The sequence below is a fragment of the Haplochromis burtoni genome, unplaced genomic scaffold, assembly GCF_018398535.1.
Source record: "Haplochromis burtoni strain Fernald_Lab_line unplaced genomic scaffold, NCSU_Asbu1 Contig_6, whole genome shotgun sequence".
Taxonomy (NCBI): domain Eukaryota; kingdom Metazoa; phylum Chordata; class Actinopteri; order Cichliformes; family Cichlidae; genus Haplochromis; species Haplochromis burtoni.
Window position 1 is genome coordinate 1,539,628 of NW_024582367.1, and position 27,135 is coordinate 1,566,762.

General features: G+C 42.8%; 1 protein-coding gene across 3 annotated transcripts in view; it reads left to right on the forward strand.

Annotated features, from left to right (window-relative positions):
• The window catches only part of LOC102300228 (PH and SEC7 domain-containing protein 1), a 107,162-nt gene that overhangs the window by 37,258 nt on the left and 42,769 nt on the right, over positions 1–27,135 (forward strand). For 2 of the 3 annotated variants that reach the window (XM_005913745.2, XM_005913744.2), the window contains exons 2-10: positions 1,322–3,718; positions 3,855–3,972; positions 5,032–5,587; positions 5,815–6,282; positions 14,462–14,656; positions 15,617–15,697; positions 17,951–18,063; positions 18,526–18,584; positions 20,772–20,861. In XM_005913745.2, coding sequence (XP_005913807.1) covers positions 1,586–3,718; positions 3,855–3,972; positions 5,032–5,587; positions 5,815–6,282; positions 14,462–14,656; positions 15,617–15,697; positions 17,951–18,063; positions 18,526–18,584; positions 20,772–20,861 — 3,813 coding nt within the window. In that variant the 5' untranslated portion in view covers positions 1,322–1,585. Of the gene's footprint in view, positions 1–1,321; positions 3,719–3,854; positions 3,973–5,031; positions 5,588–5,814; positions 6,283–7,778; positions 11,201–14,461; positions 14,657–15,616; positions 15,698–17,950; positions 18,064–18,525; positions 18,585–20,771; positions 20,862–27,135 lie in introns of those variants that run through there. The other variant, XM_014335980.2, reaches the window with a different exon arrangement.

Sequence of the window (27,135 nt, forward strand, 5' to 3'; positions counted from 1 at the left end):
TGTGTGTGTGTGTGTGTGTGTGTGTGTGTGTGTGTGTGTATTTAGATTTTATCCAGGTAGTTAATGGTTTGCCCGTTTTTAATTGATTACGTTCACAGGCCTTCACCAAAGAGAGCCACAGACAGACTCATTAAACTGAATACATGCATACATGCATACGTGCATTTTCCATGTAGTTTTGTTTTGTAACATTTTAACTACAGTGTAAAATGTTACAATGAATTGAATCTGATCAAATTGTCTGTTTACAGGCACATTTTCCTTAATGGTTAATTATTAATTAATAAACATTTAATTTGTTATAGTTTTTCATATTTGTTTCATTTTACTCAGAGTTGTTGCTTCATATTGATTGATTGTGACAGTTATATGCCATGGGCATGTATGGCTGCCAGTGGAAGCAGGTCACTACTGTTTATTGATGACGTGACTGCTGATAGAAACAGCAGCAGGATGAATCCTGAAGGACAGAGCTTCACAGTGCAAATGGATAATGACCCAAACCAAACTGCATAAACAACCTAAGATGGCCAAGAAAGTATAGAGACCCACAAACAATCAGCAGCTGAAGGTGGCTTTAGTCTCAAAGGAAGATATGCAGCAGCTGGTGTTCTCCATTGGTTCTAGACTTATTTTCCCCAGTTACTTTAGAGCCTCTGTAAATTGGGTACTTTGTATAGCTACAATGTTTTTATTAAAACCCTTGAATCAAAGTTCAAAGTCTGTACTTCAGTCACATCTTAACTCTTTCAAACTCCAAGAAAAAAAAAGATGGAATTTGTTTCATTTTGTTGTCTTAAACTTCTGGACCTAACTCTGTAATTGCACCACATAACATCACTGACTTTGAAGAGTCTCTTTTAGGTCATTCAGTGTTTTAACATATAGTTTTTAAAATAATTGGGAATGAAAAAAAAATGTTCAGAAAGAAGCAGCAAATGAAAACGTGGATGAAATCACACTGGAAGCAGGAGGGGAAAAAGCTGGCCACCATTAACACAGGAGAGGCACAATATCGTGGGAATATGTAGAGAAAACAGGGCACTCATGGAAGATACTCATTATATTTGCTCCAGTGTTTACATGAATAATGACAGAAATAGCTGACACAGTTTAGGAGTGAACTGTGTCTAGATGGCGGTTACAGAAAGCATCGAACACAGCTGACAAATTGAGACTTCCGAAACATGTGAGTAGGTTTCCAGAGAGTAAGCTGATGCTTGGTCCCTTTGGGCATCGTAAATACTGAATCATCCAGTGTGTATCGGGAGTCATCTGAGGATGCATAAAGATAACAACAGCTCCTCTCTTTCATTCACAGGTATGAAGAATAGGGAGCTGCTGGAGTCGTCCCGCGGGCATGTTTGTCCTCTGGCCGTTCAGCCTGTGTGTCTCTGCTGTGCACGCAGGAGGGAGAAGAAAGACCGTCTAAAAATAAACTGACACCCACCACCAGCAGGAAAACAACATCCAAACTGACAAAAACAGAGAAAAAGAGCAAAGAAGAGCCCTCTTTCCACCCTGTCTGCCTCTTTCTCTGCTCCATTTCTGTTTCTGTGTCCTCATTACGTGCTGAGAGGAGGTCATGTCCCAGTCTGGAAAAGTCCTTCATCTGTATGTGGAAGTGAGGTCTGCCCCAGATCAGAATGGAGGAAAGAGGGAGAGTGAAGAAGGGATTGCTCAGGGGCATTCGGTTCAGGACAGTCCCGCGGAGCTCCTCTCTCAGCTAACAAGCCAGACGACACGCCAGATCGTCAGCAAAGCCTCCACGGCTCGCCACCTGGCTCAGGACTGCACGCACGGCCAGTCTCCCTCTCGAAACACCGTTAGCTTTCAGCTCCAGCAAACCAGCAGCTCACCTACGATCAGCAAGCGTTGGAGCTCACCCCTGCACTCTTCACCAGCGACCTCTTCGGGAAAAGTCAGTGTCCCTCACACCCCTCCTATTCGCAAGAGACTTAATGAAGAGGAAGTCAGCGACGGGAAGCGGAGTGTGGTCACCTTCAGTTACGTCGAGAAGTCAAATGTGAAGAAAGTGGAGAGTCCACGCAACTCTGTGTGCGAGAGACGAGCCAAAGAGGAATGGTCCACGTCTTCCAGCTTTCGAAAACGCCTCAGCGACCCAGTTTGGTTTGGGAGTCCCGATTCATCGTGCAGCTCCAGTCCCAAGCTGACTTTCCAGAGTCCAGGAAGTCACCAGCAGACGTTCTCCCCCGGCCTTTGCAAGCCACACTTTGACCCCATCGGCAGGGCAGCTACCAAGAGGGCTGTAGAGGAGTTTGGATCCCCCTTATTGAGGATTAAACTGGCCCACGCACTTGAGCACACCTCAGCTTCATGCTACTACCAACAACCGCGCTGTCAGTCCTGGGCTGGATCTCCCGTTCAGCGTCAGAACATCAGCGTAAACCCCAAAGATCTGGCTCCATGTGGGCTGCCTTGGAGCCCAGCCTCAGACCAGCTATCCTCGCAGTCCAAGCAGTCCTCGCTTGAGAGATCCGGGCCCCCTGAGCCCCAAAGCCCTCTTCTGACTGGAAGTCCAGCTGTCAACAGACACATTAAGAGGACCTGCAATATGAGCACTTCACCGCAGGGCGCAATCCTCCAACTTGGCAATAATGGAGTCGACGGTTTGAACCAGTTAAGCAACAGCAAATCTTCCTCTCCAGCTCACAGTCCTGAAGTTGCTCGCCGGCTGGCTGAGGAGGTCACCAAAGCATCTTCAGTTCTCACAGAGGCGAGGAGGTCCTCGTTGCACAATCCTTTAGGAGAGCTCACAAGCAGCTCAAACTCTGGAGAACCCGCTCCAAATGCACAACAGTTTAAGCAAACGCTCAGAATGAACATCCCTTTAAACGACCAACAACACACGCCAGCAACCGACAACACAGACTCACACCAGCCTGAAAACTCACGATCACAAGAGACAAACTGTCACACTAATCATGACACAATGCAGCAGAGCTCCATCTTATCAGCCACTCAGAATTCCCCCGCCCTTCCTTCACGTGTCCTTCGTCCCTCTCATCCTCCCACAGAGCTCAGCTCACCCATTAGGGACCCGAGGCTATTCCAAGCTGAGCTCCGACCGCCAGATACCCCCACCCTGCATCGCCGTCAGCCGCCACAGTACACCGGAGACTCCTGGTCCCCAGGCCTGGACAGGAGAGGAGATCCAAGCTGTTTCGAGAAAGGGGACTGCACAGAGCTCGCTCGCAGACTCTTTATCAATCAAAGTGTTGAGGAGGCGCCGGTCAGCTGGACTTCCAGGCAGGAGTGGGGGAATGGCGTGGAAAACAGCCCCAAGCCAAGCCCCGACCCCGTATTACAGTCTAAAAGGGTCCAAACATCTGATCAACAATCCAGGCAGCGCCGCAGGCCTCTCAGCCCGACAGCACAGCAGAAGCGGGCTGAGCAGAGGAGGAGGGAGATCCTTCTTCTGGGTCCTGTGGTGCTGGACTCTGGAGAGGAGGATGAGGGCTGTGATGAGGAAGAGCAAGGTAACGAGAGGGAGGGATACGGTGCAGCACTGCAGCCTCGTTCTCGGAGGGCCGAAGAGCCTCCTGAGGGGGAGCAGAATGGCGTTATGGGAGGGTCGTCTTCACGGAGCTCCAGCGGGGTGACGGGGAGCTTGGGAGACAGGGACTGTGTGTCCCCAGAGTCCAGCCAGTCCAGTCACCAGAGCAATGAGACCGGGGCTGCCACCTCAGGAATACAGGTGGGTTCTGCTGATAACAAAAAAGAAGGAAGGAAGGCATACTTGGATTTGACTGTATGCTAACCACCTTTTCCCCTCCTGCTCATTAATGCTGCACTGCAGAGTTAGCCTCTAAGCTAGTGTGTGTCTCTTGCAGACGGACAGTGGATGTGCAGCGCCCGTGCCCTCGCTGCACTGTCAGAAGATCGCTCGTGCTAAGTGGGAGTTTTTATTCGGGACCCCTGCTGAGGAGGCTGCTGGCAGGGGGGAGAAACGTGAGAGCATTTCTGTCTTACTTATATTGAGTTTCTGCACGTTCTGCCTTCATGTTCTTCCTTCCTCTCATGGGAACATTTCACACAGAGATAGAGAAGCTAGTGAAGTTGCAGTACTGCTTTCAATCTCGCAGTTTGTCGCTCAGGGAAACATACTCAGGTGTGATGTGTCAGCTGATACAGGAACAGCAGCAGGGATTTCTTCACAAAAGCTTTTCTGTTTAACTAAGGAATATAAAATCAGGGCGCTTCCTAATATAATTCTCCCATTTATTGTAAACATTTTAGTTTCAACAAGGATATCTGTGAATTTTATTTATTGTTATCATCATAGAAATATTTGAAAAAAGTTTTAAAAATTTTTTTTTTTTTACCGAACTTGCAAAGTAAACCATAACATTCACAATTTGAGAAAACGGTGTTTGGCAGCACGATGCAAGAAGGCAGTGTTCTACTCCCTACCATTTACAAAGGGGAACCAATCAGAAGAAAGCTTGCTTAAACGAAGGATGGTCTTAAAGGGGGAGGAGCAAAAATAGCTTGCTTCAGACATATGATCAGCTGCAAAGCTATGCTAAGAGCTAGTAACCCTATAGCCCTGCCAGACTGGCGACCTGTCCAGGGTGTACCCCGTCTCTCGCCCTATAACAGCTGGGATAGGCTCCAGTGCCCCCCGTGACCCTGAAAGGGATAAGTGGATGGATGGATCATCAATTTAACATGTAACTTGATCAATCAAAGGTATATAAATTGACAGTAATAGAATACAAATTTGATGCTGTAAATATTCTGATGTTATATATTGAAAAGGGGAAGAACAGACTTTTGGTCATTGCAGTCATAAAAATTCATTCAGTCATAACGACTAAGGCTTTAAACTTATGAGGAAAGTGTTACTGAGGTCGCAAATAAAGGCGCTTCTGGGCTGTTTTTCCATAGACTTCTATATGACCCAGTCTTTGTAAGCAGGGGAGTGGCACACTGCTAATCACCTCTACATTGTCCTCAGAAACCACATATGCCTTTTAAGTGGTCATAATTGATTTTCTTCCTCTGCAGATTCTCCAGAGGGAACCTCCACAGCTCCTCCTAGTGGTAACTCCAGTGAGTCTCCCACCCCTACTCCGCCATCCTCCCTGCCTCTGCTTTCAGCCAACCACGAGGTGCAGCACGTGGAGGTAGAGCTGGTGACCCCTCCCCCAGCCGTCATAGGAACATCGCCCAAAACGGGCATCATTCGCAGGACACTCAAGTATTCAGAAACTGACCTGGACGCTGTCCCACTTCGATGCTACCGTGAGACGGACATAGACGAGGTGCTGCTGGCCGAGCAGGAAGACGCCGACTCTGCATTTGGGAGCAACCGCAGCGTGCAGGGAACCTCAGGGACGGGCAGCAGCCCTCTGGGAGGGCTGGCTTATGGGAGAACAGATGGGGAGGAGGAGGCGATGAGGGAAGGAAGAGCTGTGGAGGAAGAAGGAGAAGACGATGAGGAGGAAGAGGAAGAAGAGGAAGAAATGGTGAGCTGGGCAAGTGTGAGGATGCAGGGAGACAGCAGGAAGCAGCAGTGTGCAGCTGAGGAGGAGCCTGAGGTGTTTGGACACCTTCTGAAGAGGTGAGCAGACGCCTCGTGTGAAGCTGTAAACACAAACAGGAGAATTCTGGTGATGCGGGATGTTCCCCTGACCTAAATGTGGGGATCTCATCCCTAACCTACTTTTCAAGTTGGTCATAATCAGGAAGTAAAAGTCACACCTTTAAACAGTTCAGTAAATTCCATTTTTAAAAAAAACCATCTTATCAAAAGTCTCTTTTTCTTTATTTTCTATCCTGTCTGTTCAGACCAGTGGAAACCTTTTTCGACAACCACCATCCAGCCTTGAAATCCCCCATCTTGGTATCCGGACCCCGCCTCGCCACAGAGGACACCTTCAGCCGCCACTTTGAGAGCATCATGGAGTCGCACCGAGCCAAAGGGACGTCGTACAACAGCCTCGACAGCGAGGAGCTGCTCACCTCCAGCACCCACACTGTCCTGACCTTTGACCTGCCCACACTAACACCCGCTATCCACGGCCCCGTGTGCCAGAGCGCCAGGCAGATCGTCCAGCTCAGCTTCGCCCCGCTGGCGCACGATGAGAGGCCCAGCCTGTCTGACTCTATCTTTACTGTGACAGGGGACTCGGACGCCACCCGAGCTCCCTCCAGCGAGAGGCTGAGCAGCGGATCAGATGATACCCCGCCCAGAGGGCAGGAGCGTTCACAGCTGGGGAGCAGCTGGTACAGCAACCCCTCCTTCTCCTTACCCAGGTGAGATCGCCTGTCAGGTGGAAAGTTCACTGATTAGTATTTTTGGTGAATCTGAGATGTTATTTACGTATAAAAATCTGGGGGAGGATTCTGAAAAATTCTGCATCACTTTCAATGGGATCTTAAGAGGAGGAGAGGTGCAAAAAAAGCTATTGATTAAAGCAAACTAGGGAGAAAATTACTCTAAACTACAGAAAACAGCTTCACAACAAGATGCCACCTCCTCACTGGGTCTAACGCTTAATCAGAGTATAAAAAGTACAGCTGGGGGCCGTGGCTCAGGAAGTAGAGCAGGTTTGGTGGTTCGATCGCTCCAGTCTTCATACCGAATGATCCTTGGGGAAGATACCAAACACAGAGTTGCTCCTGATGCATGAATGTTAGATATAAAACACTCAGATGCAGAAAAAGTGTTTGTATCAATGTGTGTGAGTAGGTAAATGAGGCATGAAGTATAAAGTGCTTTGGTGCTCAAGTAGAGGAGAAAAGTGCTGTTTAAGAACCGGTCATTCAAACAGTGCCAGTGGTTACAGAAAACCCCTTTCATTTTCTCCTGCACTGCTACTGTGCTCCAGGCCGTTACTACTCAGGAAATAATCATCCAAACTTGTCTTCACTGCCATTATTATCAGCTGATTTCCAGGAAACACATGTAAAACACATCAGAAGAGCGGGAAATACAATCCCCCAAAACATCAACCTTATTCTGACTAACAGAGCACGTCACAAACCCACAAACAGAGAACAGAAACTTGATAACGATTAGGCTTATCGCCGTTTCTCTTTGAGATCAGGGTCTGATGAAAAGGGGGAAGGATCTATTTCACATGTTAAGGTCAATGTGTCCTGAAGGAGCCGTAAGGGGAAAATACACCATCGTCACAGGGTGTGGGGGCCGATTTTCATCTGTTCGTGCTCCTTTTTGCTTCTCTGAAATGACCTCACCCTCCAATGTCAACATGAGCAAAAGCTTTAAATTTAGCTCTCGCTCTTGACTGGTGATAAATTCGCCGGTCGAAGGCCATTTTTTTATGAAAAGAAGTGACACATACCGTAATGAAATCTGAACACGAGGAGACTCCTTGGACACACAGCCGTAAACGTTGACGTGTCTCCAGTGTCCACTTACGATCCGCCCGCACAACATGTAACAAGTGTAAACAGAGTTAATATGTCAGCATAGTGATACTAAAAGTGCTCCATTGCATCTCTGTATCTTAATTCTTTCACTCTGCTGCATCAACTTTGTAGTTCAAAGCCTAATTTATCATATAGTGGGCTTAGTACAGCCCATCAGTTCATCTTCTACCTGAAATAAGCTGTTGTAGCGTTCTTTCCATCTTCTTATAAGCCAACTTACTGTATCAGGGAGGGATCCCTCTTTCTATGACATTATGCAGAGCATATATATATATATATATATATATATATACTACACTTGAGAAATAATAATCATATAAACCTCTCTGGACAGGCAAAGCTACAGTATGTAAACAGGACCTTATCTTTTGTATTTCTGAATCCTTTTCCCTTTAAATACTAATTCTACAACACACAACAAACAAATCCAGGTCCGTCTAATATGCTTAAAGTTGACTTTTTCACTGAGTCGAACCCCGACCTGCCACCCAGCCTGGCATTATGAGCCAACATCAGTGCCGGACCTCACTAACGCTCCTGTGGCTGAACGGCGGAAAGTCCCTGAAGCCAGGATCTGGCAGAGAGCCTGAAACCAGAAGGCAGGGGAGGCTGCTCCAGCAGGAGATTAATCTGGGTTTTTGGAAGGAGATGTTCCAACGGTCATAAGCTGTTTTCCCACACGGACAGATTCAGATTATTTCAGGAGAATCAGATCCAGATATTTTACAGTTTTTGTAAAACTTGTATCACACAGCAGGAAATAGTTCGCATAAAAGTAAAAGGTCAACACACCACACTATTAGCTGAGCAGCTCATTCGCACATCGGCACAATAGGACATGACACTGAGTTTAAGAGGGGGCTGTCAGGTTATAGCAGACATTTACATTTCTAACATGCACTTCACATGTCTGGAAGTTCAAAATCAAGAACCTTTATTGTCACTCAATAAAATGACAGTTATAGCAACCTTAGATGGTGTGTGATGTTTAAAACAAGACAGTGCCACAGATATGAAACATAAAATATCGGGTTGCTTTAGCTGTATGTTTTGGGTCATTGTCCATCTGTATTATGAAACGCCTCTCAATCCATTTGACTGCTTTTAGCTTTGAGCAGACAGTAAGTCTCTGAACACCTCAGAATTCATTCAGCTGTTTCTGTCCTGTGTCGAATCACCTGTAAACACTTGTGTCCCAGTGCCACTGGCAGCCATGCACACCCAAGCCATCACACTGTGTGTCTGCCATGTTTTACAGATGATGTGGTATCCTTTGGATCACGAGCTGTTCCACACTTTCTTCATACTTTTTTCTTACCATCATTCTGGTAGAGGTTGATCTTGGTTTCATTTGTACAGAGAATGTTTCTCCAGAACTTTTTTTTAGATGTTTTTTTTTTTAAGCGAAGTCCCATCTAGCCTTTCTATTCTTGAGGTTTATGGGTGGCTTGCACCTTACAGTGAACCTTCTGTATTTACTTTCATGTAGTCTTCTCTTCATGGTAGACTTGGATATTGATATGCCTACCACCTGGAGAGTATTATTCACTTGGTTGGCTGCTGTGAAGGGGTTTCTCTTTACCATGGAAATGATTCTGCGATCATCCGCCACTGTTGTCTTATGTGGATGAAAAGTCAGAGTTGTTCTCTCTGAATGGAGTTTTAAATCACAGAGTTTCTGAAGTAGATTCAGTTCTAATGCAGCGTTGATTGTCTCCTATCTGAGGTCAGAGCCCTGTTGGTCAGAGCCCTGTTAATGGACTGTTGTCAGGTTCCAGACTAACGAGCGTCTCTGCCTCTATCTGTCTCCCTGCACAGAGCACTGCAGCAGTGCTATTCTGGAGAGTCGAGTAGGCTAAAGTGAAGGTCGTTAGAAGGCCGCCTGTGGTCCCTCTGCTGTCTGCCAGCCGTGTATGGGTGTATCCATCTGTCTGTGCGTGTGTTTGTGCATGCACATGCACCCTTTTCTTTGGGTTTGTGTGTGCGTGAAGTGCATGCACGGATGTGTGATGCACAGCAGATGGCGGCTGCAGCAGCGAGAGACTCACCTTGACTGTCCCAAAGACTTCATTTTGTCTCTCTGCAGAGTGTTTATCTGAATGCAGATAGCCCTGACACGCACATGCCGGTATATGTGACAGATTCCACCTGTTTCTGCTTTTCGGTGTCTCCAACTCTGCTTATGTGTGACTGCTTTGTGAATGTCACCCTAACTTAGTGTGACAGCACTGCAGAGGTGGAGTGAGCGCACTGCTGCTGCTTTCGCCACTAGATGGGGTAAGAGGACAGCAGTCTTGCTGCCGAGTGCTGTTTGGAAAGAGTGAGCGTAATATGTTGCAGGTGTGTGACTTGCAGCCCGATCACAGTGTGTGTTTTAGTGTGTTTGTGTGTCCAAGGAAGGAATCGGTCTCAAGTTTCAGCGGATTCATAGTCAAAATCTTACAAAACAAAGCAGCTTCATTTTGTCTCATTTTGTAAACCTGAACTCGTACTTTAGTTTCAGATTTTCTCCTGATGAACTAAACAGTGAAGGCAAATGTTTGCTAAGTGCTGATCTTATCGCACTCTTGCTGGCCTGAAGCTGTGGAATCCAGGAGTGAGACGGCCAGGCAAATATCCCTGAAGGCTTGTCCATACTTTGATAAAAGTTGGAATTTCGCTCCCCTCCTCCCTCTCCTCCTACTCCTCCTCTTCCTCCTTCCCTCACATCACCCTTTTCAGATGCTCTGTACCATTAGACAGTGGCTCATTGTGTCGAGCTGCCCAGTGGACTGAGAGGGGGTTCAATTATCCGTGGACACCGTTAAAGCAGAGGTTGACACTGGGAATTCTCTCAGGCCCTCTCGGCATTGTGCTGGCTCTCGATGGGACAATGCTAACAGGTGGCAGAGCCTAAGCTACAGTGCTGGCGTAATCTCATAATTATGAACACTCCTGCAGGCCCAGATGAAGCGTATGCTGTAAACAGATGTAGACAAAAGGCCACCTTTTCTTTGCCCGAGGCAGCAGAGCACACACACCCAGCAGTTTAAACCTGACACTTCACACTTTTGGTGTTCTGTGTAGGTGTGTGAAAAAAAAGCTTACATCACAAACAAGGTAAACTACAATTTGAACAGCACTCAAAGGATGGACATGCCAAGTGCGTGTAATTGGAGATGCGTGTAGACGGAGAGAGGAATGAATGCAGGAGGGTGATTTTTTTTTTTTAGGGAAAAGACAAGCCAAGTCTCATGCCATGCTTTGAATCCAAGGTCAGTAGGGGACAGTGAGAGTTTACACAGTGGAACAGGGAGGGAGAAAGAGAGAGGGAGGAGTGAAAAGAGGGAAGAGAAACAACAGCAAACAGACTCAGAGGGGAAAAGATAGAGTCCGAGAGGCATTGCAGGACAAACAGCTCTTTTACTTTGGGGGGGAGAGAGGAGGCTTGCTGAGAGGATCAAATGACAGCAAACACAGGGGGAGAGTGAGAAAGTGGACGGAAAGAAAGGAGGCACCCATGAAGTCGCAGTCAGCCTCGAAACCCGGGAGAGGAGCGTCAAAGCCTGCTGGCCTCCTGGGAGAGAGTGCAGGTGTTCTCCTACATTAGGCCTGCCAAGTGCACGGCGATGCGTTCAGGGTACGAGGCGAGGGGGAGAAGAAGGTTCAGTCGGGCGAGCGGTCAGAGGAGAGGCGCCGGCCATGTGACGCCAGCGAGGACGCCAGCCGTCTTCTGTTGTCAGGGCTCGTCTGCAGCCGGGGAGGAGAGGTACTTAGCAAATAGGCGGTCTTGCCACAGGTAGGTCAACACCCAGGAACCTGTCTCACCTGTCTGTCGTGTATATGTGAACATTTGAATATCATGTTTGTGGAACAGACGTGCAGATATGCAGATAACAGTAATTCTGGGAAAATTGTCTGACTGCCCATGTAGCTCTCGTGAACACCGAGACGTTTGCCCAACTTTTTCCTTCGCTTTGGACTTTTAATTTCAAGTTAGTGATGACGGCTGATCGCGGGATGGTTCAGAACTTTACGTCATTGTAAATTTCTGGCATGGAGGGCTATAAAGTTCCAGACATCCATTACCATCAGGCTTTGAACAGTCACGACTCCCAGATGTTATATCAGCACAGTAACAGTGGAAACAAAAAACTCAGTTTTAACAGGAAGAAAGCTGAAGGCCCAGGGAGAGGCTTACTTATATGTGCCATAAAAAGTATTAGAACACTGCATCTTGTTTTAAAAACATCTATTCAGCCGTTAGTGAACTTCATTCTTATTTAATTGTTTAAATAAATCTAAACTAAATGTTAATTAACTTTCAGTTAAAAAATACATATTTCTTTCCACTTTTGCTTCAGTTGCTCAATTGTTGGGTTCACATTTGCACTTTTTATCGGATGTTTATGGGTGTAGACATTCCTGAGGTTAAAACCTCGGTTGATGTTTTTGGTATTGATGAAAATATGTTGGTGCCTTGTGAAGAGACTGTTATATGAAAATGTGGTGTGGACTAAGGTATTATAGTTAACTAAACCTAGCTGTGAAAAAAAAACATTGTAGTTAACACAAATACAAAATAGACTTTTTAAAAATTAAAAATAGCTGCAATCAAATAAAGAAATATCCTTATTTGTTTGGTAAATTAGCTTTAAATGAGCTTTTAAAAAAATCGGTTTAGATTGTAATATCCATTTCTTGTAGGGATTTTGAGTTGTTGGGTTCACGTTTGGATTTTTATTTAAACTTTCCCATAAATTACTCGATGTTTTGTGGATACATGCACTTCAGACATCGTGGAGTCTGAAGTCTAGTGAGAGAGGACTTCACTCTTCCTCAGCTCTAGCACCACCAGCAGGTCATCACTTCTTTTACTATTTCAGCATCTTCTGGGACATTCATGGTCCCGGGTCGTGAATGCCCACGATTCCTGTTGATCCCCTGACCTTGTATCTAAAGCTAGCAGCAGGCTGACATGTTTTGGCTTTTAGTGGATTGTCTTAACAGCTGTTGAACTCATATTATTTAAGAGACCCCCCGACTTTTCCTCTAGCAGCCTGTACCAGCAGGCCACATCAGAGTATCTGTTCTAAGCATTGGTGCACAAATTTCTGCAGTTAACAGATGGAAAATTAAACAGTAAAAAAAATCAGTTTTGCTGGGAGATGGTGGCCTAGTTTCTTTTTTTTCCATTAGGGTTAGATTCACTCTGTATTTTATCCAAAACAGTGTCACAAATCTATTGATCATCTGATTTTTATGACCCCGTCCCTGTCTGCCCTCGTATGCACTGATTCTTGTCCACATTTAGAGGTCGGAGCAGAGCACATCAGAGATCCAAGTTTGAGTTATGACCACAGACGGGGTTACTTTTCAGCCACTACTTCACATTTTTCTACGGCGATGGGCTGATTCTGTTCATTTTCTCAACATCTATTGACTCCATTGCTGTAGAATTTACAAAACAACAAGAGATCTGGTGGACTGGTCATCACTGACCGCTCAAAGAAAACACAAATGGTATATTTTCCTCTATAAACCCATTTATTCTCTTTCCAGTACCAACAGTTACCAGCTACGTCCCTCTGAGCGGTTGCACTTCGAACATGAAATAATTTAAATATTTTATGTTGTATTTGTAGCATTTTTTAGACGTTTCAGCTTTTATGGCTCCTATCTTGGTTAGGTCTTTAATGTAAACGAGATCTCAGTTGGACTTCCTGTTAAAATAGAGGTAATGATAAATAATAATAAAAGACACACTTTATTCCAGATTTGGGAAATTCTTTCTATTTTAAAAGTAATGAAATAATAAGGCATTCACTCCTCCCACTAGTAGTCATCCTTCCACTTTCATCTTGGATCACAATCTAGTAAAAATGCACACTTCTCCATTATCTTGTTTTTTTAAAAACTCAAAATAAAAATATTTTCAAAATAAAGGCGCCCATCTGCCAAACTGCACTGTGTTTACTGCAAATTAGCATGCTAACACAAGGACCTCAGACTCAGTCTCAGTAAACATTTTACCGGCTGATCCTCTGTGTGCTTTGTGAAACCACAGTTGACCTTTGAACCCTTGTGGCTTTCTGTTTTTAATCCCTGTTTGCTCTGGTGTGATTTGCCTGACTCATGTACAGTATGAGAATGTGTGAATGAGCGAAGCGAAGCCTGTGGGTTTTCTTGGCTCGCTCCTCATGCCGAGAGATCCAAGTGAGAGCTCGCCTTATTCAGGAAGTGTTTTCGTTCTTTCTTTCTTTCTTTTTGGATTACATCTCTGGGCTGCTGGACTGTCTTTGTTTTCTCTGGCGTGACCAGAATGGCCACGAAGCTCTAGATGGCACAGACAAAAAACAAAAAAGCCAAAGTCATGTTGAGTTTTCGGCAAGTGAACTCAGAGACCTCATTCATCTTTAAGCAGAGGATGGAAAAGTAGTTCTCTTTTAGCTCAGTGTGACATAACATGCTTAAATTATTATCACACGAATAATTCAGATGTAATAAGTTTCACACTTCTGAACTGGCTAATGCTTTGAAGGGGCTTAATTAGGATGTGATAACAAAAGTGGGAAAGCTGGCAAAAGAGGAGATTCTGAATGCAGTTAATAAACTACATAATCATACGGCATGCTGTGTTTGAATATAAAATTAAAGATCTGCATATGTTCTGATGTATGTGATGCTCCGCTTGTTTATTCGGTTGTTTTCAGCAGGATTCATCACGTGTTTTTACTCTTATTTTATTTCACATTTTTACATTTTTTTTGCTGCTTTTTCCCGATCAGGCTCGCTGTTTTCATCTCTCTTTTATCTGGTCTCGTTTTCTTTACTTACACAGGAAACATTAATATCATTAAATTATTGATAAACTGGATTTATGGGGTTTATTATATCAGCGTCATTCTTTGTTCCCCCTTTTATCCTTTTTTGCACTGTCCCTTTGAATTATTCACCATTTCTGTTAACCATAATGTTCTTTATTTCCTTCTCAGCACCTGATTTTAATAACTCTGTAACACTTTGTCTTACACCACCACCTTCCCATCTTACCCCTCAGCAGGGAGAAGGCCCGTCTTGCGACCGACTCCGAGCTGGACCAGGACCTCAGCGACAGGCTGGGCCTGGGCAGCAGTGACACCCTGACCAACGGCAGCCATCGTGCCGATGTGGCAGCGGCCAAACGCCTGGCCAAACGTCTCTTCAACTTGGACGGCTTCAGGAAGTCTGATGTAGCGCGTCACCTCAGCAAGAAGTAAGCTGCTGCATTCAGCCACAAGGCTCTATCAGCCTTCACCTGCAGCACTTTGGATCAACTAAAAGGCTTCTTATGGAGCTCTTAGTACAAACTAATAATAATGATGATGATGTTTAATTACAGTAGTCCAGCCAAGAAGTAATAAGTGCATAAACTAGTTTTTCAGCATCATTCTAAGATGTGTCTAATTTTAGTGATCCTGAGATGGAAGAAGGCATACATACCCTGGTCAAACATGATTGGAGGCCAAGGTTGGGCTGCAAGGCAATCAAACTAATCCATTGTAGTTTAATTAAGATAGTTCAATGCAATGCACCAAGCATTTATGCTATATTCATATGCATCATGAATTATCAATAATAATTCAACAAAATCAACCTCTACAGTATTACTACTGGCACTAAAAAATCAAAAATAACAATAAGACGTTACTGCGTGTCATCATACTGTAAGATGAATGTAAAAATCTCCTTCCTGCAGCATCTTATTTTTATTTAATGAAAGCTATTAAACTGTGACCCATGTAAATTCAGTTTCCTGCACATTTATTACTCTGCTCCCCTTTAAAAAGCGCCGTGTTACAGCAGATCTGCATTCCTCCGCTGCTCGATCAGCCCGTCAGTCTGTCAGCTGCTTTGCTCGTGCTGATGAGAAAGAATTTGGGATTAAAGGGTTTTCTCGTCTTCTGACAGCTGCACCCTGGGAATCTCCTCCCTTTTTCTTCTCTGTGTTTCTGGCCTCCGGTCTGCATCTCAATCTGACTGTGCCAGTGCACGCCGACTGACTGACAGCCCAAACTGAGCCCATTCACCGAGCTGAGAAAGCTGCCATCCGAGTGTTTGACTGACACTCTGAGTTTTAATGATCGCTGTAGTTTCTTTGCTTCTTCCCGCAGTTATTTTCTCTCCTAATAAACCTGCGTATAATTCTACTGTGTCTCTGTTTGCTTATTTGCAGCAATGACTTCAGTCGCATGGTTGCAGAAGAGTATTTGAGTTTCTTCAATTTCACAGGCCTCACTCTGGACCAGGCGCTGCGGTAAGAAATCACAGTTAAACCAGTTTTTACTTTGACAGAGACGCCTGATGTTAGATTACTGAAAAATGGCCAAGAGTTCCCCTAAAATCAACAAAGCATTTGATTATTGGTGTAAACCTCTTCTTTCTCTGTGATGCTGATCCCAGTTAGAGAGAAAAACGCACATTTGATGTCTTTGTTTTCTTTTGTGGTTGCCCTCCTCTGGTAAACACTGCTCTCTAGAGGCCAGCTGTGAAATTGCACTGAAAGACTATTGACAGCATAAACATGCATGCTGTTAAAGAGGTTTATGTTTGTTATCTTTATTTATTAGATTTATTCATTCTGGGCATAAACTGAAAAACAACCAATGCTGTGAGTTTTTTTGTTGTTTTTTTTCTTTATGAACTTTGCTCAAGAAAAAGTAATAATCTACAGGATTTAAAATCAATCAAGAAAAAAGTCAAACAGATTACTCTCTGTGCAAACTCCTTGTACGTTACATATACAAAAGCTGGGACTTTAACTCTTTAACATTTAAGCTTCTAATCTTTCAACACCCCTGTTTTAAGGAAGTTCAATGTTTTACATATTGTTGCTTTAATTAATCTGCATAATAATAATTGGCATAAGAAATGTGGCAAACTGAGAAGTCTTAACAACAGAGCAGGCACACAGAGATTGAGCCTGTTGTTCTACTCCAAACAGATAGGGGGAGCTCTTTATTGAACTTAAGCTATACTACACTGTGCTTCAGAGGGTCGCCTGAGCTCACTCATGGTACTACATTCTTTCCATCAACAATAACTGTCGCTGAATTTATTCTGCAACATCAACAAGAACAGTTAAGAGTCATGTAACCATAAACAATAAACATCTTAAACAGCCACACATATCCCCAAGGCATGATGGGAGATAACTATGACTCATTCATTTAACCTATCTGGATTGCCTGAACAAACAAAAGCATATTAAATATGTCAGACCTGCAATAAAACATAATTTCCAGGCTCAGGGACTAATATCTTAATTGAAACATTAAAAGCAAGAACATCCTGGTGTTAAATCTCTTGGAAATATTATGAACATATGAAAGTATGTATGGTATTTTTTAAACTTAAAAAAGACATTAGGATTATTTTAAGTCAGTTTTTAAATTGTCACATGACTTTGTACTTTGTATTTAAGTAAATGTAAGAGGATTTTACACTAAGATTTCAAAAATGTAATTAAAGAACATTTTGCTGTTTCTTGAGTGAGAGTGTGGCGTCATTGTATGTTTGGCTTTCAGGATACAAACACAAAGACAGGCTGCGTAAGAAAAAGCCTTTGATTATAGATTATCCAAAGTTCACTGAAGAGTCTGCAGGCAAAATTTGAACCAAATCCAACAGACACGATACCAGCAGGTTAACAGACATTACAACTAAATGAAGACGACTCTATGACACACACACACACACACACACACACACACACACACACACACAAGGTAATCTGGTAGGTGAACACAGCTGGGAAAAACTGTGGCACAGGCGAAGGTCATCAAATGACAAACAGGAAGTAAAACTACAGTAAAGGCACAGCAGACACACACTATCAACACACTATCAAATTAAAACAGGAAGTACGTAATAAACATTCAGAAACATGAAGTAAGAGAAAATAAACTCACCAAGCATTTTCAATCAGAGAAAATGAATTAAAATGTTCAAAAGGACAAAATCTACTTCAGAAGCATGTGACTCAGTCATTCCAGCATTTTCATGTGTTAATATATTTTGGTGATGTGGTGGAACATGAAAATGATGAATTTCAGGAACATAAAGCGTCCGATTTAAAAACAAAAGAAAAAAGAATTTGATTATTTAATTTCAACACTTCTAATAAAGGACAACAAATGTCTAAAATTAGACTCCAAAAATACATGAGATGACTACGGTTTAAAAGAAAATACTTAAAATATAAGAAATCCAATTATATTTAATCTTATTTTAGTTCATGCTTGAATTAGTACCTTCAGTCGCTGAAAACAATGATGAAGCTTTAAGTGACTTTGTTTTTCCCTGAATGTTGTTTTTTTTCATGGAAACACTAAATCTAGAAGTACAACTATAGTGTTAAAAAAAAAAAAAGAGTCTAATAAATTTAATAGTAATGTAACACTACATCTGTTATTTTACTGCACTTTAATGGTAAAACAGTTTAAAACAGGTCATCTGTAACCATTTTGGTGTTTAGCAACCATCTGCTGACTTTCTGTTTGTGCTGCAGGACTTTCCTCAGGCAGTTTGCGCTGATGGGGGAGACGCAGGAGAGGGAGAGGGTGCTGTCACACTTTTCCAGGCGTTACTTGGACTGCAACCCAAAAGTGATACCATCAGAAGGTGAATGCTGGTATAAATTTATTTATGTATATATGTGTCTATGGGTTGTTGTTTGTTTTTGTTTTTTGCTTCCTATAGATTTAAATAGTCACAGCATAAATAAATGAGAAGAAATCAGTAGATCAATAGCATAACGGGTCCTTTTAAGGTAATTTAGCAGGTGTAATAACCAAGTAAGATCATTTAATTTCTCACAGCAGCTGGTAAATTAATATGCATTTATTCAGTTAATGATTACTACATAAACAGGACTAACTGTAGTACCTGTGGTGTTTGTTTTGTGTAATGACTGCAGTGGCAGGCTAGTAAAAATTAACAGCATATATGAAAGCAGTATTGTTCGCCTTAAAACCACATTAGAAGGATGCACTTGTATTTATGCAAGTTCCCAGTAAAACTAGTTTCATAATCGCAGATGAGTCATTTTGCAGAGAAAGCTAACGCAGTGTTTCCACGTTTTAGATGCAGTTCACACTCTCACCTGTGCCCTGATGCTGCTTAACACTGATCTGCATGGTCAGGTAGGTATAATGCTCGAGTGTGTTTCAGTGAAGCTGGAAGTGTGCAGCAAGTGTGTAGGTGCTCACATGATAAACAAAGAAAGAGAGCTGTTTAAGAGCTGCGTTCTCCTCAGAGGCCCTTTGGATTAGCTGTGCGGAGTTTTTTTTTTTTAGTATAAGACTCGGTTTGATCACCATCTCATCTGGGTCTGCAGGTCTGCCTGCTGAGCTCCTTTCTCCATCATTAATCTGCTGCTTTTATAATCAGAGCCTTCCTTTGGAAATCTGGGCCATTGGTGGCTCTTCTGTGTGATAGTGCAGCTCAGTGGATGAATGATTAATTAAAGTGGCTGCGAGGTGACAGGATCAGGGAGCGGCTCTTCCATGGAAGAGCACATCAGGAAAGTCTCTACATATTTTAACAAATTTAACTGTTAACTTTTTTGCGACTCTACCTGTTAATATTAATATTTCTTTTCTATAAATACCCTCTAATAGTGATTATAATTGGATTTGGTTTTGATTGGCAGGTTGGGTGCACAAGCTTTAATTTATTTTGGATTTTTCCAAATCAACATAGAGTCAGAAGTACACACTCACTTAAATCTTTGAATAAATGATGATGACGGTTCTATAAATGTCTTTTAACCTGACAAGCCCGAGGCCTGTTAACTTCTCATTAGTGATCATGATTGACTACAACTGGTAGTTTCTTTTTACTGGAATAAAAAGGATTTGTTTGAGAGCACTCACTGGATCGACCAACACTCAAAAGAATGGGAAAGTCCAAAGAACTAATAAGGAGAACCACAGAGTTGGGAAGGTCTCTGGGAGATGTTCCCAAACGTCTGCAGATTCCAAGAGCATTAATTCACATTATTGTTTCTAAGTACAGGTTATTAGGACGCGTCACCACTTTGCTGAGTTCAGTAACCACCAAGGCTTAATCACTGTCCACAGTAAAGCCAGTTTTACATCCCCATGGACTGTGAAGTGATGTAAAACTTCAACACCTTCAAGTGACTGGAATTTACATCTTCCCACATGGACAAGCCAGATGCCTTCTGGAGAAAAGTTTTATCATCAGACGAGACAAAGATTTAGGTATTTGGCCACAATGTCGAAAAATGTGGACCTTGAACGTAGTGAAAACCTGTGGATTATGATTAAAAGCTAGTTTTGTGTGACACCCTGACCTACCAACCAAATTAAACAAACTCTACCATGTCTGCCAAGAAGAGTGGACAAATATCCAGCCAGTATTATGCCTGAGGCTCGTTGGTGGCTACCACGAGCATGTGGCCAAAAAATTAGGGGACATCTAACTAAATATTAGTGGGGATGTATGTATATATTTGAGCCTGTATGGGTTAGAGAAATTACAAAATAAGTTTATACTTGTGCATCTTGTTTTTTTTAAACTCATTAAACATGTATAATGTACAACCATTTCACCCTGAGCGAAAGAAACAAAAGAAATTATTTAAACCCCAGAATGAGCGGATGTAAGACTCTGGCCACGACTATAAATACGGTCTATTCACTGAACTGTCAGAGAGACTTTGCCTGAAAAGTATCTAAAAAGTAACCATTTAAATGAGAAGCTATCTCATCAAACACTAACTCAACAGCGTTAATAACTTTGACACCTGACCAGTGATTTAATGCTTTTTGCATTGACAGCTTCTCTCTACATCTCCATAACTTTTCATAGTCAGAGGGACACTTACAATAAAAATTGACATTTAATCAAAGTAGAAGGTACTTTGTGTGAAATAAAGAGGTAAGAATGTGGGCAGCACGGTGGCACGGTGGTCCTGAGTTCAATTCCACCATCAGGCCGGGGTCTTTCTGTGTGGAGTTTGCATGTTCTCCCCGTGTTTGCGTGGGTTCTCTCCGGGTACTCCGGCTTCCTCCCACCGTCCAAAGACATGCAGCTTGTGGGGATAGGTTAATTGGTTAATCCAAATTCCCACTAGGTGTGAATGTGCGAGTGAATGTGAGTGCGAATGGTTGTCTGTCTCTGTGTGTTGGCCCTGCGACAGACTGGCGACCTGTCCAGGGTGTACCCCGCCTCTCGCCCCATGACAGCTGGGATAGGCTCCAGCGCCCCCCACGACCCTGGAAAGGATAAGCGGAAGCGAATGGATGGATGGAATGTGTGTTAGCATGAAATAATAAATATTAAATGTCTATTGTTTTTTCCAGAACATTGGCAAGAGGATGTCATGCACACAATTCATTGGCAACCTGGAAGGACTGAACGATGGCCAGGATTTTCCCAAAGAACTGCTCAAAGTAAGCCAGTCTGAAATAGCACAAACGCACATGCTGTCATACGCAAACACACATCCCACATGAAAGTGAGCGGGCTGCCTCTGCCAGCGCTGTATTGTCCCTCAAATACTGCGCGACTGAGCCTGGCTGTCTGGCTCACGCTTGTTGCCAGCTGGCATTCACCTCATCTCCAGGGGCATCCAATCAGAAGGCAACCCCAGGCCCGCCACTTCCCGGTATGCTCCGGCTTGGAACCTTGGGGCTTGACAACTAATTGTTTCGTGGTCTGGAGACGAAGAGAGTGACACACAGCCGACCTCGAGGCATCTGTGTGTGTGTGACTACAGCAGCATTAGATTAGCCTGTTAGCTTAACCAAGTTGAGCTCGGCCTGTCAGACAGAGGCCTGCAGGCCACATGACAGGGGGAAATAATCCAATCAGAGCTGGTTGCTTGTCCAATGGTGCTCATAATGATGATGCTGTTGATATAGTTTTGTCTGCAGAGCGGTCCATCAGCATGCCACGGGGCCCCTTAGTGTGAGTCAACAAGTTGCATTGCAGTATTAATAATGCATGAGGGAGCAGGTCCTTCTGCTGAACTGGCGGGAACCCTGAAATGAAAAGCCGAGCCTGTTATTAAGGGCAGATAGTATCCACGCTGAGGGCTTGTGACTGCAACAAAACCAGTCATGCATTATCTCTTTTATTTATGCTTGTGGAAATCCAGGAACTGTCTTTTTAATCATGCATTCCACTTTCCACAGCTTCTTTTATTCTCTTTCTCTCTCAATGAGACTTTTTTTTTACCCTGAAGCCTCTGCCTCCCATCCTCTGACTCTCTAAATGTTCTGCCTGCCCGCTCACTGCCCTGCTCCTTATCTCAGCTCCGTTTAGCTCCCGTGCAGTTTAATCTCTGCCTCTAGACTGAGTCTCACTGCCACCTTTATCTGCTCGCTTTCACCTCCATCCTGTTCTGCTCTGTTTTCTTGCCTCCCCTCGCCTGACCGGTCATCTCTGCATTTGTTCTCTTCTGGTTTATGTCATTGTTACCTATAATTTTACCATTTCAAATTCCAACTCAACAACTATCATTCTCTGTAACCATAAAAAGATGCAGGTTAGGGTTAAGAGATATTTCACCGTGCTTCTTCTTTGCAAAGTGTATTGCAAACTAATTCAGTAGTTTGCCTTGATCAGACCAAGCATTTATATCTGCTGAAGTTAATGAAATCTAGAACTAAAATTCAAAGCTGCTCTTTTAGCTTATATTTCTTTTTGCACCAAACCCCATTCCCTCAAGAGACTTTACTTTTTACATTATACATGCTTCCCTTAAATAGTATCATTAGAAGGCAAAGCATACATTTCCACTGCTATGCAGATGACACCCAACTTTATCTGAGAGTGAAGCCAGATGATATAGATCAACTAGTAATAACTTTATAAAGACTTAAAACCTGGATGACGTCTAATTTCCTGCTTCTAAATTGAGATATAACTGAGGTTATTGTACTCGGCCTTAAAAACTTAGAAATATGGAGTCTAAACAAATATTTATCTGGATGGCATTACTTTGGCCTAAGGTAACACTGTGGGGAATCTTGGAGTTATTCTATGTCCCTAAATCCACATATTAAACAAACATGTAGGACTGCTTTCTTGCACTTGCACAATATCTCTAAAGGTCCTGTCTCAGTGTGATGTTGGAAAAGTATGTGCATTTATTACTTCCAGGCTGGACTACTAATATTGATTATTATCAGGATGTCCTAAAAACTCCCTGAAAAGCCTTCAGTTAAAATGCTGCAGAAAAGTCCTGACAGGGACTAGAAAGAGAGAGCAGATCTCTCCTATACTGGCTTCCATTGGCTCCCTGTTAAATCCAGAAGTGAATTTATAATCCTGCTCCTCACATACAAGGTCTTGAAAAATCAGGCCCCATTTTATCTTAATGATCTATAGCACCATATGACTCCATTAGAGCACTTCCCTCTCAGACCGCAGGCTTACTTGTGGTATTAACAGTAGAATGGGAGGCAGACCCTTCAGCTTTCAGGCCCCTCTTCTGTGGCTCCCAGTTTGGATTCAGCACAGACACTATCTCTACTTTTAGGATTAGGCTTCAAACTTTCCTTTTTGATAAAGCTTATAGTTAGGGCTGGATCAGGTGACCCCGAATCCTCCCTTAGTTATGCTGCAAGAGGCCTAGCCTGCTGGCGACTTCCCATGATGATGATAAAATATATGTATAAAATGTACAAAAAGCTCAACAGGAGGAGGAGGTGTAATCGCTTTCTGTCCTCAAAAATAATCAATAATATTCAGCCAATCAGCTTCCTCCACAGTATTTTGAATCTAGCAGCTTTACATAATTCACACTTCAAACTAATCCTTCTTTTTCTTACACTGGGACATCTTTGCTCCTTTTCCTCGTCCCACTGACCAAACGTTCAACTGGTTGGCCACTGCTCTTAAATTGTTTATTTGAACATCAGGTGGGTGAGCCGTAGATGACCATTATGGGGGTTACCCCTCTCGATGACATCATACAAATCCAAGATTAGAAAAGCCAGTCTGAAACAGAGTTATTAGAGCCGTCTGAAGTCTGTGCTTTTGGCTCACAGGGACTACTGGTGCATAGGCTGACCTCATGAATTAAAAATGTAGCCATGTTTAATAAGAGCATTCACCACAGTACACTGTGTATCACGTAAAATAAGAAACACCATTGGAGGTCTTAATTTTGGTGCCACCGATTTTTTTTTTAGTCAGTGAATCTCTTACTAAATAAACACTGTAACTCGTTCAGGTTTTGCTCACAAACAGTTACTGTATCTGTTCCCGGTAGCCTCTCATTCCTTTCTTGTTTTTTCCTGTCCTCCCTTTTTCTCTGTTATCGCACCATCATTTCCTGGTACAAAATGACCTTCCCTCTCCCTCTCCCTCCCCACCACCATCTCTGTGTTCCTCATTTCCTCCGTTTATTTTCTTATTTTCCCATTTCCCCATTTGTGCCTGGTGCTCGTGTTTGTATTTGCTGTAAATACATTAGAACACAGCTGGAGATACCCCTCATTCAGTTTAATTTTCAGCATGCACACGTGCTGTATTCCATTTGGTGTTCTAGGGTCAGAGCTTGTTTCTATTTTTCCACAGTTTTTTATTTTCCTGGCATCTTTTTCTCCTTTTGTGCCCACCTTTCCTTGCTGTATCTTCAGGTTTAACTGGTTTTTCCATCAAATTGTTTGTTAGTTTTGTTTCTTAGCATTTAATAGCAAAAAATCTGTTACTGTGTGTTGCACCGGGTCAATTTATGGATGCACCTTTCTAACCAGGCTTGCTTACTTTTGCTGATAACTTATCGCTCCACCCTCTCATCTGAAGGTTAAAGTGGGATTTGGCAGGTGGGGAAGCCAGTAGATGGGATGTAGCAGTGCAGTGCGGAGGAAAAATTACTTAGAAATAAGTCACAATCATTTGTATAGTGAGCTGCAGTATATATAGTATTCTGTGTGTATAGGTTGTGACCAGAGATTTGCTGCTATTTGTGGATTTAGCCAATAGAATTCAGGAATATTTAAGCAGATTTTGTGCGTGCTACTGTGACTAAATTTCAACCTCAAGTCAATATAAAGCTGGTATCAAAAGTAGAATTTGGTAAGTCATTGTAATCCACACTGCCTTAATTTTAATCTCATGTCTAATTTTACTCTCACTTCTTTTCTGTAGGGCTAGCTGCATGCTGAAGTACCCCAACCACAAGTTTATAGGCATCTGCACCATGAAAACTCACAGGGATAAGAAGGAAAAAGCTGTGAGCAAAAATGTACAGGGGCCAGACCTTTAACCATTTCTTGTCAAAAAATGGTCAGCTGTAGAAAACTAACACGATGGCTAAAAATGCAGAGTGCCAAAAAACGTAGGTGATAAATTACAAATTGCATAAATATGTTTAAAACCTTTAGATGTTACTGAGTTCTGAAATTCAGCAAGAATGAATCCTATAGTCATTAATATACTTTGTGTATATTATATGCAAATCACATCCTGATTGCACAGTACTTTGTGCAGTGAATGTGGAAGTACCTAGCTGCTAGCTACCACAGCTGTTGGATCTTAAACTACAACTTAAATCAACCTTTGCACAGATATTTTGTCATTTGTCACATTGTGTCTCTTTATCATCATTTAAACAGCTTTCCAATAAGAAATACTGTCACCTCACAGAGATCAATATTCTTTTTTAGCACAAAGAGCTGAATTTTGTACCTTTAATCACTTTTAGGCAGTGGCATACACATTTTAGATATGTTGGGAAATATAAGCAAAAAGAGAGCCTTCATAAAGAGCAGTACAGTGTGACTCTTTAAAATGGTGCCATATGTCGCAGCTTTACTCCGAGGGGCAGAAACACTGACGTGGCACTGAGCCACTTTAGCCCTGTGGCTGAAACAGAAATCAGCTGCCTGGTGGACTGGAAAATAATGAGTGAGGCTTTGCATCCCCCTGACACCTCTTTCCACCTCTCTCCCTCAGGTAGACTACACTCCCTCTTTCATCGTCAATTAACTCATTTCTTCCTCTATTTTCTTTCTTTGTCTTGTTTTGTGGCTCTGCCTTCCCCAGTAACTGTCGCAGATTCTCCCTCTCTCTCTCAATTACTCCTCTCGACCCTCCCTCGCTTTCTCTCGTTTGATTAAACCCTATGATATGTTTCCTCATTACCACCACAATAGAGGAGCAGAATAGAGCAATCTCCTGAAGTGAGTGTGCGAAGCCTCAGCTCCACTGCCCGCCCTTACACTTTCCAGCACACCAATAACTCCCCGAAAGCCTTTTTATGTCAAGATATTTTATTTTTATTGCATTTCAACAGTAATAATGACACAGAAAGAGGCGAGATAAAGAAGGAGATTATGTGAAACAAAGGCATTAACCAGGTATAAAATCAGGGGGTGGTGTTCCCAAACTGCAGTGACTATCAGTGGCACGAGTAAAGCTCCCAGACAAATGTAATGCAAGGTTTTAATGAACATATAAATATCTATTCCTGCATTAAATAAGCTGCTTACTTTGGTTGATTTCAGTGCTTTTACAGCATTTAAAAGTATAATGGAAACATGAGCCAATCCTTTTGAATGTTAAAAGGCTTCAGGCAAATATCACATCGTTAGGTTGGGGTTTTTTTTAGCATTTACTGTATTTTTTTATTATTATTATTGTTTTGATTGGTTGAGGCCTTAAGCAGAGCAGCAGTAATTCATGTATTGGTTTGCAGGCCGTATGTCTGTGCAATCTGATAGAGTAAAAGAGTAAAAGGCTGAGTTAAATGTTTGGTCGATACGATCTCTGGTAATATGTTGATGCGCACACGTTATTAGATCCAACATGTGACACGGTGGATGAATGCATTCAGCTTCAGCACACGCTTCTATTGCAGAGCTGGTGCTCATTTGTCTCAATCATTGTGGTCTTGTTCTGGGATTCGTAATGAGCCCATAAACTATCTAAATGTAGTCCAGAGGATATTTCCTCGCCGAGTTGCCCGCGCTGTGCTATCAGTCAGCGGGCATGTGACAGCTTGACAGGGTGCTCGCAGCTCGAGCACAGAGGCCGGTCAATTTAGTCAGCAGTGTTACGAATAAATTTTTTATCACATGTAGTTGCAAGAAAAACTTGGACATTCTGTATAATATTATTATATCATATGTAACATATCATATATATTTCATATACATTAAATATATCATATATATTTATTCTTTTGCATAAATAATAAAACATAAAAATAAAACATATTATACTTTTCCCTAAATTAACTGATATCGTTCTCTGTGGGGGGGAAATGACAAACTGCAGGATTAACAGTAAATTTAAAGTGAAAGTAGAATGAGGTGTTTCTGATCAGTGAGATAACGATCCGGTGTTGTTTGAGGATGGGAATAATGGTGTGAGTCAAGTCGATTGGTGAGGAAAAAGAGAGTTTAGAGTTCACCAGGCAACAGTTAGACTGACTGTACAATTGAAGGGAATTCCACGGAAAGGGTCGACCAACAAGAGCAAGGTCAGAGTCCGCGAAGGTCACAAAGGAGCTCGGAGCAGCTTCCAAAGAAAGGCTTCAATGTAAATGGAAGTCAATTTATTGTTGAACAAACTGATTGGCCAGCTTCAGGCTTCATTCGGGTCAATGATGGTTTTTTCCGCCAATCAATTCACCGTGAAGCAAACTGGCTGACACCTATAATAAGTGCTTTCCCCTTAAAATACCAATAAACATCATAAAGTTGGCTGTTC